At 51.3% G+C, this 15,671-nt stretch overlaps 1 protein-coding gene across 1 annotated transcript in view; it reads left to right on the top strand.

Moving 5' to 3' along the window:
• The window catches only part of NTRK3 (neurotrophic receptor tyrosine kinase 3), a 371,594-nt gene that overhangs the window by 119,324 nt on the left and 236,599 nt on the right, over positions 1-15,671 (top strand). Inside the window, exons 6-10 of the mRNA XM_021680526.1 lie at positions 4,347-4,504; positions 5,245-5,387; positions 5,828-5,969; positions 6,419-6,715; positions 14,339-14,362. Of these exons, the coding sequence (XP_021536201.1) occupies positions 4,347-4,504; positions 5,245-5,387; positions 5,828-5,969; positions 6,419-6,715; positions 14,339-14,362 (764 nt within the window). The remainder of the gene's footprint in view (positions 1-4,346; positions 4,505-5,244; positions 5,388-5,827; positions 5,970-6,418; positions 6,716-14,338; positions 14,363-15,671) is intronic.

The following is a 15,671-nucleotide window of genomic DNA, read 5'->3' as shown; positions in this document are numbered from 1 at the left end:
CTCTGGGAGGCCAGCGGCAATCATCACTTGGACCTCTGGACAGGCTTCCCTGGTTGACCGTAGATCTACACCCCTTCCCCATTTTCTGCGGCCGGCCCCAGGATTGCCATGGCAGCAGCAGTGCTGTGGAGGGGAGAAGGAAGCCAGAGGATGTCTGGAGGGGAACCAGTGTTTTCTACATACACCGCCATGGCTTTGGCCTTGGGGCAAGGCGTCTGTGTGTGCCTGGATGGGGCTGAGTTAATCTGCGGGATGCCCCTAGGGCCCTGCGATTAGGCCCCAGGCCATGCTGGGGCAAGGGCTGGGTGTGGGTTAAGCTCTGCCCCGAAGCAGCTGTTGCTGTATTATTCATGGGGCCGCCTGCATTATTGATGGGGCAGGGAAGCCTTACTTCAGGCTCCTCGACACAGCGCCCGGAGCCCTGGCTGAAAGCCCCTCTTCGAGACACCTGACTTGCTGGAAGAACAGGTGGCATCATGTAGACTGAGGGCTGCCCTTCTCTGCTTCTGGCCCACCTTCCTGAACCCTCTCTCGTCAGGATGTGAAAGCTACGGTAGGTCTGCTCGGTGGGATGCCCAGGGCACCCGTCTTCAGACTCAGCATGCTTTCTGTTGTGTGTGTGCATCTTGCCGTCTAGGAGGAAAGTCCCAAGGGAGAGGGGAAAAGCTAAGATTTCTGTGCGGTTTTCAGGAGACTGTGGTGTGGAGGAAGGGCCAGGTCTCGTGGGGCATCCCTTCTACGGGACCAAGTCCTAGGGGAAAAGGATGGAAGGGAACAAAAAGCCGTTAATGTGCTTGTGTCTAGACGTGTCATCCCACCTGATTCTCCCACCAGCCTCAGCACGCTTTGGCACTGTCAGCCCTGCGGGGGCCACCGAGAAGTCGGGGGACATAGCTGTGCGGGGCTTTGGGCAGGCAGGACTCAATAAAGCACATGGTCTTGAAGCAGCCCAGCCCAGCCCCTCACTTGCTAATTTTTTCCACTGAGGTGGATAATTTGTATTTTTACAACTACTTCATAATGAATGACCACATTTGTCAAGCGAGCATGTGGGAAAACCCAGGCTGACCTGGTTCAGTTTGCATATATGCAAACATCTGGACCCTCAGTATCTTTCCAGCAGGGCTGCCCGGCCTCCCCTTGCCGCCCTGTGATGTGAATGCAAGCACAGATCCACGTCCTCAGGCCTTCCTGTCCTCTACACACTGGGCAGCCTAGTTTGACCTTCTGCTTTTCCCGAGGAAGCCATCAGCCGCCTCCCCCACTTACTCCGATGGGAGGGTTCAATGGGGTGGTGCGCGGAGGGCATTCCGCATGGTGTTGGGTACGTGGTAGGTGCGACGCAAATGTCATTCCATTTTTATTTCTTAGCTCTCACTTTCTCCTGCCTGCTTGTTTTCTCTCCTCTCTGTCCATTGTCTCAGCCACGGTGCCATCTTGCCTTCCTGCCTGGGGCAGACGCCTCCAAGACTTCCGGGCCTCATGCTTCACCTTCCTCCTCTAGGACCTCATCCCGATTCCTCATACACTGAGCCTCTTCCTTTCCATTGGTTCCTTCTCTTCTGTTTTCCGCTAAAGACACGTCTCCCCTCCATTGATTTCCTGTCTCCTGGAGCTTAAAACCTCGGTGTCATCCTCCAGTCTTCCCTTCCGCCTCCAACAAAGCCCCAAATACCACCTTGTCTTCTTTACCACGTCTGTTCCATCTTTCCTTCCCTCTCCCCTGCTTTTACCAGTCTCCTCTAGACCCTTATTAATGTGTCAGCAGTTCTCAAGTGGGGGTCCAGGGTTCTGTGGGGTCCCCAAGACCCTATTGGGGAGACCACGAGGTAGAATCTGAGACATTACTTGCCCTTTTCACTCCCATTCCCCCGAAGGTGTGTAGTGGAGTTTTCCAGAGGCCGCTTGACTTGTGATAACACCGTCACTCTGGTGACGAATGGGACATTGTGCTGATGTGGTGTTGTGTTTTAAAATTTTCTCTTTGAATTCCAAAATGGTAAAGAGGGATAGGTGTAATCTACATACACAAACGCTCTTTGAGGCCCCCAGTAATTTTTAAGAGTAAAAAAGAGTTCTGAGACCAGAAAGCTCGAGAACAGTGACCTTGAGGCTGCCGGCCTCCACTACCCGTGCGTGAATGAGGGAAGACGCCCCGTCTGGGTGCATGTAGACCCGTGGCAGGCACCCGGTCTGGTCAAGGCGTGCGAGTCAAGGATTTCATCCCCCATTCATCCCTTTGCCTGGGTGCTTTGAGAAATGCACACACTTCATGCACCATACTGTTGGATAACTCTTCTTACAGACCTGCTTCGCTCACATCATTGTGAGCTCCAAGGGCCTCACTGGCTCCCATTGCCCCCTGCATGAATTCCAAGCTTGTTGATGTTTGATGTGGCCGTGAACGTCCCTCACCATCTGGCTTCCACTCTCCCTTCCAGCTGTATTTCCCAGCGCTCCTCAACATGAACTCTGTGCCCCAGCGCAGTTTTTCTTTCCTGTTTTCCTAACTCAGCCTCCAGCGTCGCCATGAACTCTTCCCCTGGTCTCTGCCCAGGAGCCGCAGAGTTGGGGGTCGTGCTGACTCCTCTGCATCTCTCCTCACACCCATTAGTGCCTTGCATGGGATAGACAGGCTGGAGAGCGTGTGGGGTCTGGAGTCCAGCAGGCTGAGGCTTGCAGCCCTGCTTTGTCGCACCCCCAAGCCCAGGGACTTTGAGCACGTGACTTAACCTCTCCGAACGCACAAGGGGGGGGTCCCTCTTCTGGACAGGGACAGTGCTGGCTGTCTCCTAGGGCGGCTGTGGGAAGCAGATGCTCCGTGAAAGCTAGGTCTCTTCTCCTTTTCTGAAAGAGTGCAGGGAAAAGCCAGCCTACTTTTAGACTGAGGGGGTATCATGCAAAGGTGTTGGCACCTTCTACCTGTGGTGTCCCACTGGCTGGGACACACTGATTCTTCCTCCAGGCCCTCACTTTTTCCTGAAAGCTGATCAGTTCTGATGTATGCCTAACTGCTTCGGAATTCTATCCCTTGTCCAGAATATCCTGGGCCTTAGTGCCCCTCCTGCTGGGCACCAACAGATTCGTCTCTTTTCTGGTCCAGCAAGAGAACCACGTTCCTCCTATTGATCCAGGAATTTAGATTTATTGGGTGCCCTTTACTTGAAGAGTCTTACATCAGTGAATGCCATTCATTGTCCCCCTAATGGGATAAGCCCATTTAGAAGGGCAGGGACTTGCTCTCAGTCACAAGGAAAGTCAGCGGAGAAGGAAGGCCTTGAACTCGATGCTTTCTCCATCAGATGCTCTTCTTCTCCAAATTGAGTGCTCCTGGAGAACAGAGACTCATTCACTTCTGTATTAACAGCACTCAGCTCATAGCCAGACATGGAACAGGTGCTTGGTAGGATTTTGTTGAATTTATGAAGAATAAACTGGTCCCAGGATGGGCTTTGAGCAGATCTTGGAAATCGCTAAGCACCTACTCCGCAGGGAGAGTAACTCTTTCCTTCCTCCTGCCCTCCCTCCATTCCCTCCTTTTATTCATTCAACAGGTATTTATGTTCAGGCTCAGTTGTAGATACTGGCGATGTAGCCATGAACCAAACAAGCAATTTCTCTGAGCTCAAAGGAGCTTAATTTTTATTTGAGGAGACAGATAATAAACAACCAAATGAATTTTTAAAGTGATGCTGGGCAGTGACAAATACTTGAGGGAAGAAAATAGTAGGGCGGGGACTGGGCAGCACTAAGGTAGGGTTTGCTGGTAGCTTACTTAGAGCAGTGGTTGGAGATGGCCATATGATTCTTTAAGAAAATGAGATAGCCAATCTAGCGGGTATGTTATGGGTAAGAACTGTGCAGGCAGAAGGGACAACAAGTGCAAAGGCCCTGAGGCAGGAGCAGGCCGGTCATGCTAGTGAACTTGACAGACGGCAAGGTCAGTGTGGCTGAAGCAGAGGAAGGGGGTGTGAGGTAGGAGATGAGGTCAGAGAGGTGATGGAGAGCAGTGCAGAGCCTGTAGGCCTTTGACCTTGACGTTCAATGAGATGGGAAGCCACTGGAGGGTTTTGAGAAGAGGAGCATCTCAAGCTGACGTATTTAAAAGGGTCTCATTGAATTAAATGGAGTGGATTTCTTTTTTTTTTTTTTTTAATGAGTGTATTAGTGCAAAAACTAAATGACTTCCTGCACTTAGAAGTATTTTTTCATTTATTTCGAGACCTTGCTAAACCCCTTCTCTCCCTAATCCCTGACGAGCAGGTGGGGCCGTCCCTCCCAGCCGTGGGAGGGAGCTGGGCCGTCTTTGGTTCAGGAGGTCCCTCCCCCCGTCTCCTTGCCCACAGGAGATTGGAGCAGAACTTCTTCAACTGCAGCTGTGACATCCGCTGGATGCAGCTGTGGCAGGAGCAGGGGGAAGCCAAGCTCAACAGCCAACACCTCTACTGTATCAGTGCCGACGGCTCCCAACTGCCCCTGTTCCGCATGAACATCAGCCAGTGTGGTGAGTGAGCTGCCTGGCCCTGGCCGGCTTTGGGGAGAGATCCCTCAGCCCCTGTGCAGGAGCCTGGGAAGCCAGGGCCCTCTGGTCCCCACCCCTACACACACCCCCGGCCTTGAACTCTGCATTGGGTGCAGATCTGGCTTACCGTTGACCTCCTCGGTCATTCCTGCCCCTCCGTGAGCCTGGAATGAAGACAGGGATTAAGTGGGCCCCTTCTCAATGGACCGGAGTCCTTTGTCTCTGTGAGTTACTTGTCAACCACATCTGAAGGAGTCTATCTCAAAGCGTGGGCTCTGGACCTTCTGTATCAGGAGCATCTAAGGTACTTGTAGAAAAGCAGATTCCTGGGCCCAACAGACTTAATGAGATCCCAGAATGTCTCAGAATGGGCCTCAGAAATCTGAATTTCTAGCAAACTCCTCATGGGAGCCTGAAGCAGACCAGAGTTTGAGAGCCAGTGCCCAAAGTGGAAGATGCCAGTTGACCTCGTTGCTGGAGCTACATTCTTTGAGCACCTGCCCCCGCCGCACCCACTGCCTGCCTTGTGGGAGAGCCCAGCTGAGCTGAAATTCTGAGCTCTGGCATCGGCGGGGAGGTGCTGGGAAGATTCTGGGACTTGGGGGCCTTCCAAGAGCTTGATCAAGCAGGTTGTGTTGAGAAGTGCCACCATCGACCCCAGGGACAAAGTTTTGGTATTAAGTGTTGGCTTATCTTTTCACTCATCCTGTCCTCCCTCCCAGACCTTCCCGAGATCAGTGTGAGCCACGTGAACCTGACCGTTCGAGAGGGTGACAACGCTGTCATCACGTGCAATGGCTCTGGATCACCTCTGCCCGATGTAGACTGGATAGTCACTGGACTGCAGTCCATCAACACCCACCAGGTAGGGGCCCTAGGCTCCAGCCCCATCAGGAGGCTGGGGAGCCTTGACCTCTTAGTCTAAATGAGCTGAATCATGACTCAGAAGCAAGAGATGTGAGGAGAAGGAAGAAGAGGGCAAGTCTGTGCATACTTGGTTCTCATCCAGCTGCAATCTTTTCTAGCCAACCTGAGCTTCAGCATGCTAATAAACTTCTCTGTACCTTAGTTTTCTCATCTGTAAAATGGGTCTAATGCTACCATTCACCCCATCGGGTAAATGTGAGGATTTCCTGAGCTCTTGACTGTGGAGAGCCTGGTGCCTGGTCCATGTGCATGAGAGGAAGAAAGGCCTCCTTCGCTTCCTGCACAGTTTTCTTCTTGATCCCTGAAGGTGTCTGGGAGGTGGGTGAGGAACCACCTTCTAGAAACTGATTGTTGGTTTTTTTTTTATTGGGGTTTTAGACAAATCTGAACTGGACCAACGTACATGCCATCAACCTGACCCTGGTCAATGTGACAAGCGAGGACAATGGCTTCACCCTGACGTGCATTGCGGAGAACGTGGTGGGCATGAGCAATGCCAGTGTGGCCCTCACCGTGCACTGTGAGTAGCTGCCATCACGGAGGCGGGCCGCGTAGCGAAGGGGATGGTTGTGCGGGGCGGAGGGGGAGAAGCAGGGGTGCTGGGAGGGCAGGACCGAGCAAGCCAGTCCTTGGCTGGTAACCCCGTTAATCCCTGTCCCTCAGACGATGGGGTGCCTCCAACTCATCTGTCTTCACGATACCCCCACGTTGGCCCCCGTCTGCCTTCCCTTCGCCTCCTAGCAGGTCACGGGAAGGGGCCCTCCAGTTGTGGTGGACCCCGGGAAGCGGGGGTGAAGACAGCCCTCTTTTGCCCACTCTTGGGAAGGTGGCGGGGGAGCCTCTGATGCCCTCGGTCCTCTCCGAGCTTAATGGGGGAAGAACTGGGAGCCCCGTTCTAGTGTCGGGCGGGCTGCTCTGGGGCGCGAGAGGCTCTGCGTGCTGGGAGTCAGCCGGCCCGTGCCCCCGCAGACCCTCCGCGCGTGGTGAGCCTGGAGGAGCCGGAGCTGCGCCTGGAGCACTGCATCGAGTTCGTGGTGCGCGGCAACCCTCCGCCCACGCTGCACTGGCTGCACAACGGACAGCCGCTGCGGGAGTCCAAGATCACCCACGTGGAGTACTACCAGGAGGGCGAGCTGTCCGAGGGCTGCCTGCTCTTCAACAAGCCCACCCACTACAACAACGGCAACTATACGCTCATTGCCAAAAACCCGCTGGGCACAGCCAACCAGACCATCAACGGCCACTTCCTCAAGGAGCCCTTCCCGGGTGAGGGTCCCGCAGCCTGACGGCGCCGACTCCTTCCGGGAGGGGGCGGGGTGGGCGCTGTAGCCGGCCAGAGGATGCGGCGGGCCTTGACCTCGTGCTGTTGTCTCGGGCAAACCAAACCCAGCCTGCGGCAGAGTCAGCTCCCGCCAGCATTTTGCGTAAACCAGAGAAAGGCTCCGTTTTTCCACGGCTGTCAGAGTGAAAACCAAGACCCCCTCAGAAACGCGCAGTTGTGCACACAGGGACGTGCCCTGTTCTGGTAGAGGAAGGGCCTGAGATCTGGAGGAGAAAGACAGAATCTTGACCCAGTCCTTTAGTTGTTGCGAAACTCCGGGCACGATAGTTTGCTTTTGTCTGAGCCTCAATTTCGCTCATCTGTGCAATGGGCATGATGACCCTGCTCCTTTAAGACTCGGGACTTCTGGTCTACAAAGCGTGCAGGCTTTGACTTATAACGATGGTTCGATGACCTTCCATTGCAGGGGTCTCTCTAGTTCAACCCCATATGTAACAGACGTGTGAACTGAACCTCCTTCTGCTTGTTGGTTGGTAGCAAGGCTTGGCGAGGGGGTAGGCTTCCAGCTCTGACGTTGCTCTCTTGTTCTGTCGTGTGCTTGGGGGGCAGTATTTGATGCCCTCAGACTGCGGGGGCGCTAACGTCGAGCGGGCCAGGGGTAGTAACTGAAGGAATGAAAGAACTTTGTTTGACTCTTTGTTTGACTCTGTCTGGGCTACAGTATTTCCAATACCTTCCTAAGTTGCAGGAGAAGAAAACCCTCAAAGAGTTTCCTGTACGCGGTTGTAGCTTCTCTTGGTGGGTTCAGCAGTTGATGGCGTTGTGTCAATGAAACCGAGCATTGTTGATGACCTTGGTGATTTCTGCTGGGAACAGGCTGGATGACCTTCAGTCTCCAGGACTCAGGGGTTCTAGCGAGATAAATAAAGGGGAGTGAGAAGACAGATCACACACACACACACAGAAAGGGGGGCAGCAACAGACAGCACGGTGCCCCATCCACTTATGTGAAGGTGACTTCACAGCTCACATGTACCAGGTTGCAGCTCCAGGAGGCCTTATTTATCTCAGTGCAAGGAAATTCCTCCTAGAAGCTCCGAGAGGGAAAGCTACATGGGAAGCCAAATTCTTGCCACTGAGGTCCAGGGGAGAATGGTGCTGCGCCGTCGCTCAGGAGAGGGTCCAGAAGGTGCTGGTGTTTAAGACCTTGGCGGTCCCATTTGGTCCAGCATTTCCAGCATCATCACCAGCACGCCCAGTAGAAGGCCTCAGGGCTTTTCCCACTGTGAGCCTCACCCATCTCTGCTCTGGGAGCTCGAAGAGTCCCTGCCACTCTGTGGAAGGAGAAGATTTAGATGCAGAGATTCTTTGCACTCCTGGGCCACACAGGCCTTGCTGGTGTGAAGGGCTAGAGAGGTCCCCTAAAGCAATGCTTGTTTCCAAAGGGAAGCTGGGCCTGGAGAGGGTGGGGAGCCCTGGAATGCTCTGGAGGGAGGGTGACCCACTCTGGGCTCCTCCCCTCAGCGGCTGTCTGAGAGCAGTTCTCTGTATCTTCCCAGCCATACAGACACCCTTTTTGTCCCCAAGAGACATAGCAGCTCCTTGCCACCTTATCAGCTCCCCTTAGGCCAGTGGTTCTTAAAGAGGGGTCCCCGGACCAGCAGCATCACCATCACCTGGGCGTGTGTTAGAACTCAGATTCTCCAGCCCCACCTGGACCTGCTGAGTCAGAAACCCTGTTTGAACAATCAGCTGCCATGCTGTTTGGTGAGCTCTGGCCCCAGGCGGTGGGAGGCAGGAGAGAGTCACAGGGGAGCTCCAAGGGAAACAACACACCCCAAGGCATCTTCCTCAGACCCAGGTGCACCCCGCCCGGGCCGCCCTGTGCGAAGTTTAGCTTGTTTTATGAACCTGAAGGACTCAGTGGGTGATGAAAAGGCAGCGACAGGGAAACGATGGGCCAGTCGTGTCAAGTGACGAAACGTCTAAATGTTCAGGAAAGTAAATTATCTGGAGGTTCGGACAATAAACCTCATCCCTGCCGAGCTCTGGATACAAGGCTGTCTGTGGATTCCCGCGCTTCTCTTTTGCCCTGAGCATGTTGCAACATCATATTTATCATAGCGACTCCTCTCTCGCTCCCAGGCGAGCAGAGCGTAGAGGTTGAGAGCGAGGGTTCTGAAATCAGGCAGATCGAGGTGCAAATCCCATCTATGACCCAACCGGACAGGTGGGTCTGGGGTTGGTGCGTGGTACGCGGCTGGCATGCAGTGAAGGACCATCTCTACTCTGCCTCTACTTTGCCATCTGTGGAATGGGAGCGAGAACAAAAGCTCCCTCCCTAAGCTGCCATGAGGATTTAAGTGAAGCATGCTAAGGGTTTAGCTCTGTGTTGAGAGAGAGGAAAGGCGCACCAGCTGTCAGCTATTGCTAGGATTTTTGGGACAGAGGGATGCAATAAACGTAGGAGTTCTAGAAGCAGCGTTCTCTGGTCAAGCTCGTCAGTTCTAACAGATAGGCTCTGGGCAATGTCATCTGTAGGCCTGTGGAGCCAACCACACTGCCAGGGTTCAGAGTCTCTCTAAATCGCTCATCAGCTTTGTCATCTCAGGCATATTACTCGGCCCTGTGCTTCTACCTCAAAGGCCATGAAGATTGGTTCACACACAGTGGATTCATCCACTGAAAGTGCTTACGACAATGCTTGGCACAGAGTAAGCACAGAGTTACTGTTTGTTTTTATTTTTTTGAGAAGCACACCCAGGGGTGACTGAAAGGGGATCTGTTTGGGGGGCAGAACAAGATCTGAAGGGAACCGTCTCCTTTTCTGATTCTTCATGGTCCTGAGGCCCCTGGGAGAGATTTGATTGGAATGAATATATTTAATGGAGCAATCTGGAATGAATGTATTTAATGGAGCAATCTGGAAATGTAGAGGCTTCCATCAGTAAGGATTTTCTCCGAGTAGGACGTTAAAATGAAAATGTTCTGGAAAAGTCTTTTTTGGTTGTTGTTGTTGTTTGTTTTTTTAAATTACACATGCTATACAAATGTTGGATTTCCTTCTACATTTCCAGAGAAGGGCTAGAACATTCAGCATGGCATCCAACCTTGGTGAAGGAGGTCCCTGCAAGGATTGGTTAGGGAGGTTGGTTCTAGAAGCGTGGAGCTAAATCACTCTTTGGTGTTCCAGGAACTTGGGCTGCCGGAGGGGTCTGGGCATAAGAGTGGGAAGCCACGAGGCATCAGGGATTCATGTGTCAGGAGGGGAGGAACTGGAAAGGCTGGGGGGGGGGTGACGGCAGGGTGGAAGGTGGTAGCTAGAAGGTTGTGGTCTGGGAGAGAATGTGAAGTTCCTTAGATGATGATGTGATAGAAGGAGGCATGTTGCCAAGGGTGTGTGAGTGTGTGTGTGTGTGTGTGTTTTCCTGCGCATGTGCAACAAATACCTGAGACTACTTGACGAAATATTTAGGAATAAGTGAGCTGCCGTACCTCTTAAATTCTCATTTTTCACTTGGCCAGGAAGTCCAGTTATTTCATGGAGATTTTTACAACAGCAGAAACCAGAATTCCCTCAGGACGCTGGGTACAAACATTGGGATAAATCACTGCCCCAGCGCCCTCAGCCTCGGTCAAGGCTGGTTTCCTTGCCCTAAGGAACTGGTGGAGCTAGAATGTGGTCCCAGGCTTCTGGGCAGGATGGGCGGTGTGAGCCGATGCTTTGGCTCAGCCTCCCCGCTGCCTTCTCACACCTAAACCCGGAACATCTACTCTCAACCGCACGTCTCAGTGCACCTCTTTTTCTGGACACACGCTGCTGCCTCGCTTCTCCCTTCTCTGGACCCCACTGGCTTTTCCCATAAGGCCCTTCTTGATGAGTTTTGGGACCAGAGGACATGCGGTCTGGGACTGGGGTGGTGTGCAGTCAGGCCCACCCTGTTCGTATTCAGACAGCACCTTGGCATATGGATCCCATTGTCCTTCCCAGCTGCTGGTGGGGTAGGAGGTGAGGAGCATTCCTGGGTACCATCCTCTTCCAGTGCAAAATTCTGAGCTCCCCCACTGGTTAGAGGGGACCCAGAGGTCTCCGTGTTCCAAGGCTCATATGCCTCCCGGATGGATGAGTGTCCCCAGGCTCCAGCAAGGGAGCTAAGCACATAGGCTGATTGGGAGATTACAGGGTTCATAGACTCGGCCAAAACATTTGCCTGATGTGAGACTATTCTCTAATAAACAGGAGCCTTATGGGAAATATGCAAATCAGCGTTAACTGTGAATTGATCTGGCGCCTGTCTTTCCTCAGGCTCTGAAGCCAAGGCTAGGGCCCCCTCTCCTCGATCCTCCCCACACATCAGGCACTTGGTACCTGCGGTTTACAAGAGGGTGGTAGCATGAAGGGCAGGCTCAGGGATTTGGAGAAAGCTCTGTTGGTCTTCCCCAGATGACACAAAATGGACAACATACAAGCCAGCTATTAACGGTGCATTTACTGTAAACAGGATTTTCTCTAGACTCCTTCACAGAAAGCATCACTTGCCCCACAGGTGGTTAGAGAAGAATATTTGCTCGTGCATATTAAATAGAGCCATAATTACAATGACTGTGAGAACTTAGCCAACGGCCTGAAGACTGAGGGATGGATGGATGGATGGATGGATGGATGGATGGATGGATAGATGAATGAATTGTTCTTATTTTTCAGGGTATAGTAGGCTTGTGGCCGCAGTAGGTGTAACATAATGCAGTGGTTCTCAAAGGGACCAGAAGCACCAGCATCACCTGAAATCTTGGTAGAAATGCAAATTCCCAAGACCTTCCCCAGACCTCCTGACTCGGAAACTCTGGGGTGAGGACCAATAATCCATGTTTATGGGAAAAAAAAATTTTTTTTAGAAAAAAGTTTTAAGATTTTTTTAACAATCATCATTTTGAAATAGTTTTAAGATTTACCCCCTGGGGGCACCTTGGTGTCTCATTCAGTGAAGCATCTGCCTTTGTCTTGGTTCATGATCCCGGGATCCTGGGCTCAGTGGGAGCCTGCTTCTCCGTCTCCCTCTGCCCCTCCTCCCTGCTCGTGTTCCCTCTCTCACTCTGCTCTCTCTCTCAAATAAATAAATAAAAATTCTTTAAAAAAAGATTTACCCCTCAAAAGTAATAAAATAATACAAAGAACTTCCTTATACCCTTCACCCAGCTTCCCCAAATGGTATCCTCTTACGTAAGCACAGTCCGATGTGCAAAAGCAGGATATTAACACTGACACTATTATCGAATCTACAGACCTGTCTTTTGTCCACTGCTGTCCTCTCTTCTCTAGGACCCAATGCAGGGTCATACACTGCATTTAGATGCTCTGTCACCTTATTCTCTTTCAGTCTGGGACGGTTCCTCAGTCTGTCTTTGTCTTTCATGAGCTGGATGATTTTTTTTTTTTTAAGTTTTATTTATTTGAGAGAGAGAGCATGGGAATGGGGTGAGGGGCAGAGGGAGAGAGAGAATCCCAGGCAGACTCCCCGCTGAGTGCGGAGCCCGACGTGGGCCTCGACCCCACGACCCTGAGATCACGACCTGAGCTGAAATCAAGAGTCAGACGCTCAACCGACTGAGCCACCCAGGCGCCCCAAGCTGGACATTCTTGAAGGATACTCACTAGTTACATTGTAGACTTTCCCCAATGTGCGGTTGTCCACTTTTGCCTCACAGTTAAATGCCCGTTACACATTTTTGGCATGAACAGCACAGAAATGATGCTGGGCTCTCTCAGGACATTACAGCAGGTGTACATGGTGTCTACACCTCTAGTTCCTGGTGATGTGAATTAACTCTGTCACCAGGTTGCCATGGTATCTGCCAGGGTTCTCCACTGCGAGGTGATTTTTTTTTCCCTTTGTACCTAATGACTATAATGTTTCGATACTTTGTAAATGTCTTGTGTCTTATCATGCTTTCACACATTAATTTTAGCATTCATTGAGGATTTTTGCCCGAAACAGTTATTACCGAGGTATTTGTCAGTGGTGATTTTCCTCTTTCCATCATTCCTTCTACATTTGTTAGGTGGAATTCTACTGTAAGGACGAGTGTTCTCTTCTTCCCCTGTTTGTTTATTCAATTGCTTATTTACATTGGTATGGACTCAGGAATGTTTATTTTGTGCTATGACTTATAATCCATGTAGTTGGCTCCAGCTGCCATTAGAGAGTACCACAGACTTGGTGGCTTAAACAAGAGACATTTATTTTTCTCGCAGTCCTGGAGGTTGGAAGTCTAATCAGGGTGTCAGCAGGGCTGGTTCCTTCTGAGACCTCTCTCCTTGGCTTGCAGGTGACTGTCTTCTTTCTGTGTCTGCACGTGGTCTTCGTTGTGTGTCTGCGTCCTAATTGCCTCCTCTTACAAGGAAACCGGCCATATTGGATTCGTGTCCACCCTAATTAGTTTATTTTAACTTAATTACCTCTTTAAAGACCCTGTCTCCCAATACAGTCCTATTCTGGAGTACTGGAGATTAGGGCTTCACCATATGAATTTTGGGCGGATATAATTCAGCCTGTAACAATCCATGGCTGTCTTTATTTATTTTGTTGCTTAAATTGTCCCAAATTTGGTCATTGGAAGCTCCTTCACTTTGGCTCCTCTGTTCTTTTCCCATGCTCCCATTAATTTGGAGCACTCTCTTACTTTCTAGTACCACACAATGTTCCAGACACATCTTGTACTTTCTCTGCCCCAGGCCTGAAATTATTCACTTTCCCAAGGAGCCCTCATTCCTTTTATTGGAGAACGGTAGTGATCACCCTCTAGATGATTCTATTGCGTGCTAGAATTAGAGAATCTCTCATGGAGTGGTTAAGAGCCCAGACTTGGATTTGAATCCAGCTCAATGTCTTCCCTTGTTGAGATTCAGTTAATCAATCTCTAGAAGCCTGTTTCTATTTCTGTCAAGTGGGGATAATGCTCTCCAACTCCTCGGATGGTTATAAGGATCAAGTGATGTGTTACATAAAGCATTGAGCCCAGCCCCTGGCTTATAAACAATGTCTAATAATGATGAACTTTCACCATTAGCTGAGCCATTTCTGGAGGCAAAGATCCAATAGCACATTTTCATTTGGGGGATGGGCAGGTTCATAGAGGGATTCCCAGGAACATCTCAGGCACCTGCTAGAATAAACTCTACGTATCAATTTGAGGAGTTCTGTCTTGGGATCATAGCTGGCATTTTCAAGAAAGGTCCACCCTGCAGCATTTCTTCTTGGCTTTGAGGTACCACCAGCATCCCCAGCACTCTGGGTACCTGAAGTGGAGAGGACTGTGGGTGAGGATTGTTCTAGATGTAATTTTCCATCTCATAGACCCAGGGAGGCTGGCCCACCTCCCTCAGAACCAGGAGCTTTATCTCTCATTCCTTCTCCACTTGGAAGACCACCCCCTGGAAGGGTAGTGTAGCATGGGGGAGGGGTGATATGTCAAGGATTTTAGTTTTCAGTTGCCAGGGTAACGGGGCATTCATGGTGAGTGGGAGAGGTCGTACCTGTGAGGAAGATACAGCTCATCTGCTCTGGTTTTTACGACACTTGTTAATTATCTCTTTGTCTTTTTTGCAGAGAGCACGGATAACTTTGTCTCTAGTAAGTCTGCTTTACCTTTTGCTTTGAAACTGTTTTATTCTGATACTCTAGGTCATTACTGACTCCACATAGCCCTCTTTCCCATTCCACGGCGAGCCCCAGACCCCTGACAGCTGAGAGCGTCTGAGGGAACTGTGAAGGGGAACTGGAGAGTAGAAATACTTCTTGGGTAGTTCCATTTGCACACCTCTTGGGCTCCATGACTCAGTTTCCCCCAGGGCGTTCCCTAAGGTCTGAGCATGTTGTGGGTCTCCCTGCCTGGATGGGAAGGGGTGGTGTCAGGAAGGACATGGGGTTTCCCATGCCCAGGTAGACCCGGTAGTCATCTCAGTTGTCCTTGTGGAGAGAAGGGGGAGCCTCTAAGCCTGTGTTTCTCACCTGCTCTGAGGGCCCCAGAATCTGCCTGGGGACTCACCTTGTGAGTGATTTACAAGGTCTCCTGATAGGCTTGTGTGTCCTCAAGTGGAATTACTATTTTTTTAAGTAGGCTCCATGCTCAGTGTGGAGCCCGGGAAGGGGCTTGAACTCACAACCCTGAGATCGAGACCTGAGCTGAGATCAAGAGTCAGACACTTAACTGACTGAGCCACCTAGGCGCCCCTAAAGTGGAATTATTGAGGCTCAGTTTAAAAGCAATCTGGGGCTAGGACTAGACAACCCCCCTGCAAAATTTGGTGTTTTGCTCAAGGGCTGTGGGGAAATCTATATTTATGGCTTTTCCCTTTCTCCCCCATGGGAAACTAACAGCAACAGCCCTGTCGTTTCTGCCCTCTGTGTGGTCTGAGATAGTGAAAGTCCTGTTGAGGACACCCCTTACTGTTGGGCACGGATGTGCAGATCATCTGTGATTCCTTCATTTTCCTTGGTTTGAGAAGACTTGTCATCTTCCAGAATGTGGGAATTCTGAATTGGGGCCGTTTCGTGCCCAGGAGGTGATTTGAGATGGAGGACACAATGGCTTCCCATCCAGGCCTTGCTGGGAAAGGTGGGGTTTCCTGGTCAGATGGACTGGTAGCTTACCTTGGGCTGCCACTGTGTTCTGAAGTCCGTGGTAGGGGAGTGGACAGTGGGTTGTTCCTGGGGCCGTGGGTCTCCTGGTGTCACTGAGGAGTAAAGAGGGAGAAAGGAAGGGCATGGGAGAGCCAGGGACAGGCAAAGGAGGGCCTAGAGCAGAGGGTAGCCAAATGTCAACACCAGATGTTGTTACCAGCAACTTGTGCCCAATCCACACCCTGGCCTGGATCCCAAACCATTTTTTCCTGCTCCTTTGTATCTAGTAGTTCATGGCCTACATTGCCCAGGTGACATT

This window comes from Neomonachus schauinslandi, chromosome 9 (assembly GCF_002201575.2).
Source record: "Neomonachus schauinslandi chromosome 9, ASM220157v2, whole genome shotgun sequence".
In the NCBI taxonomy this organism is placed as follows: Eukaryota; Metazoa; Chordata; class Mammalia; order Carnivora; family Phocidae; genus Neomonachus; species Neomonachus schauinslandi.
Note: the sequence above shows the minus strand (reverse complement) of the source record. Positions and strands in the feature narration are given on the sequence as shown.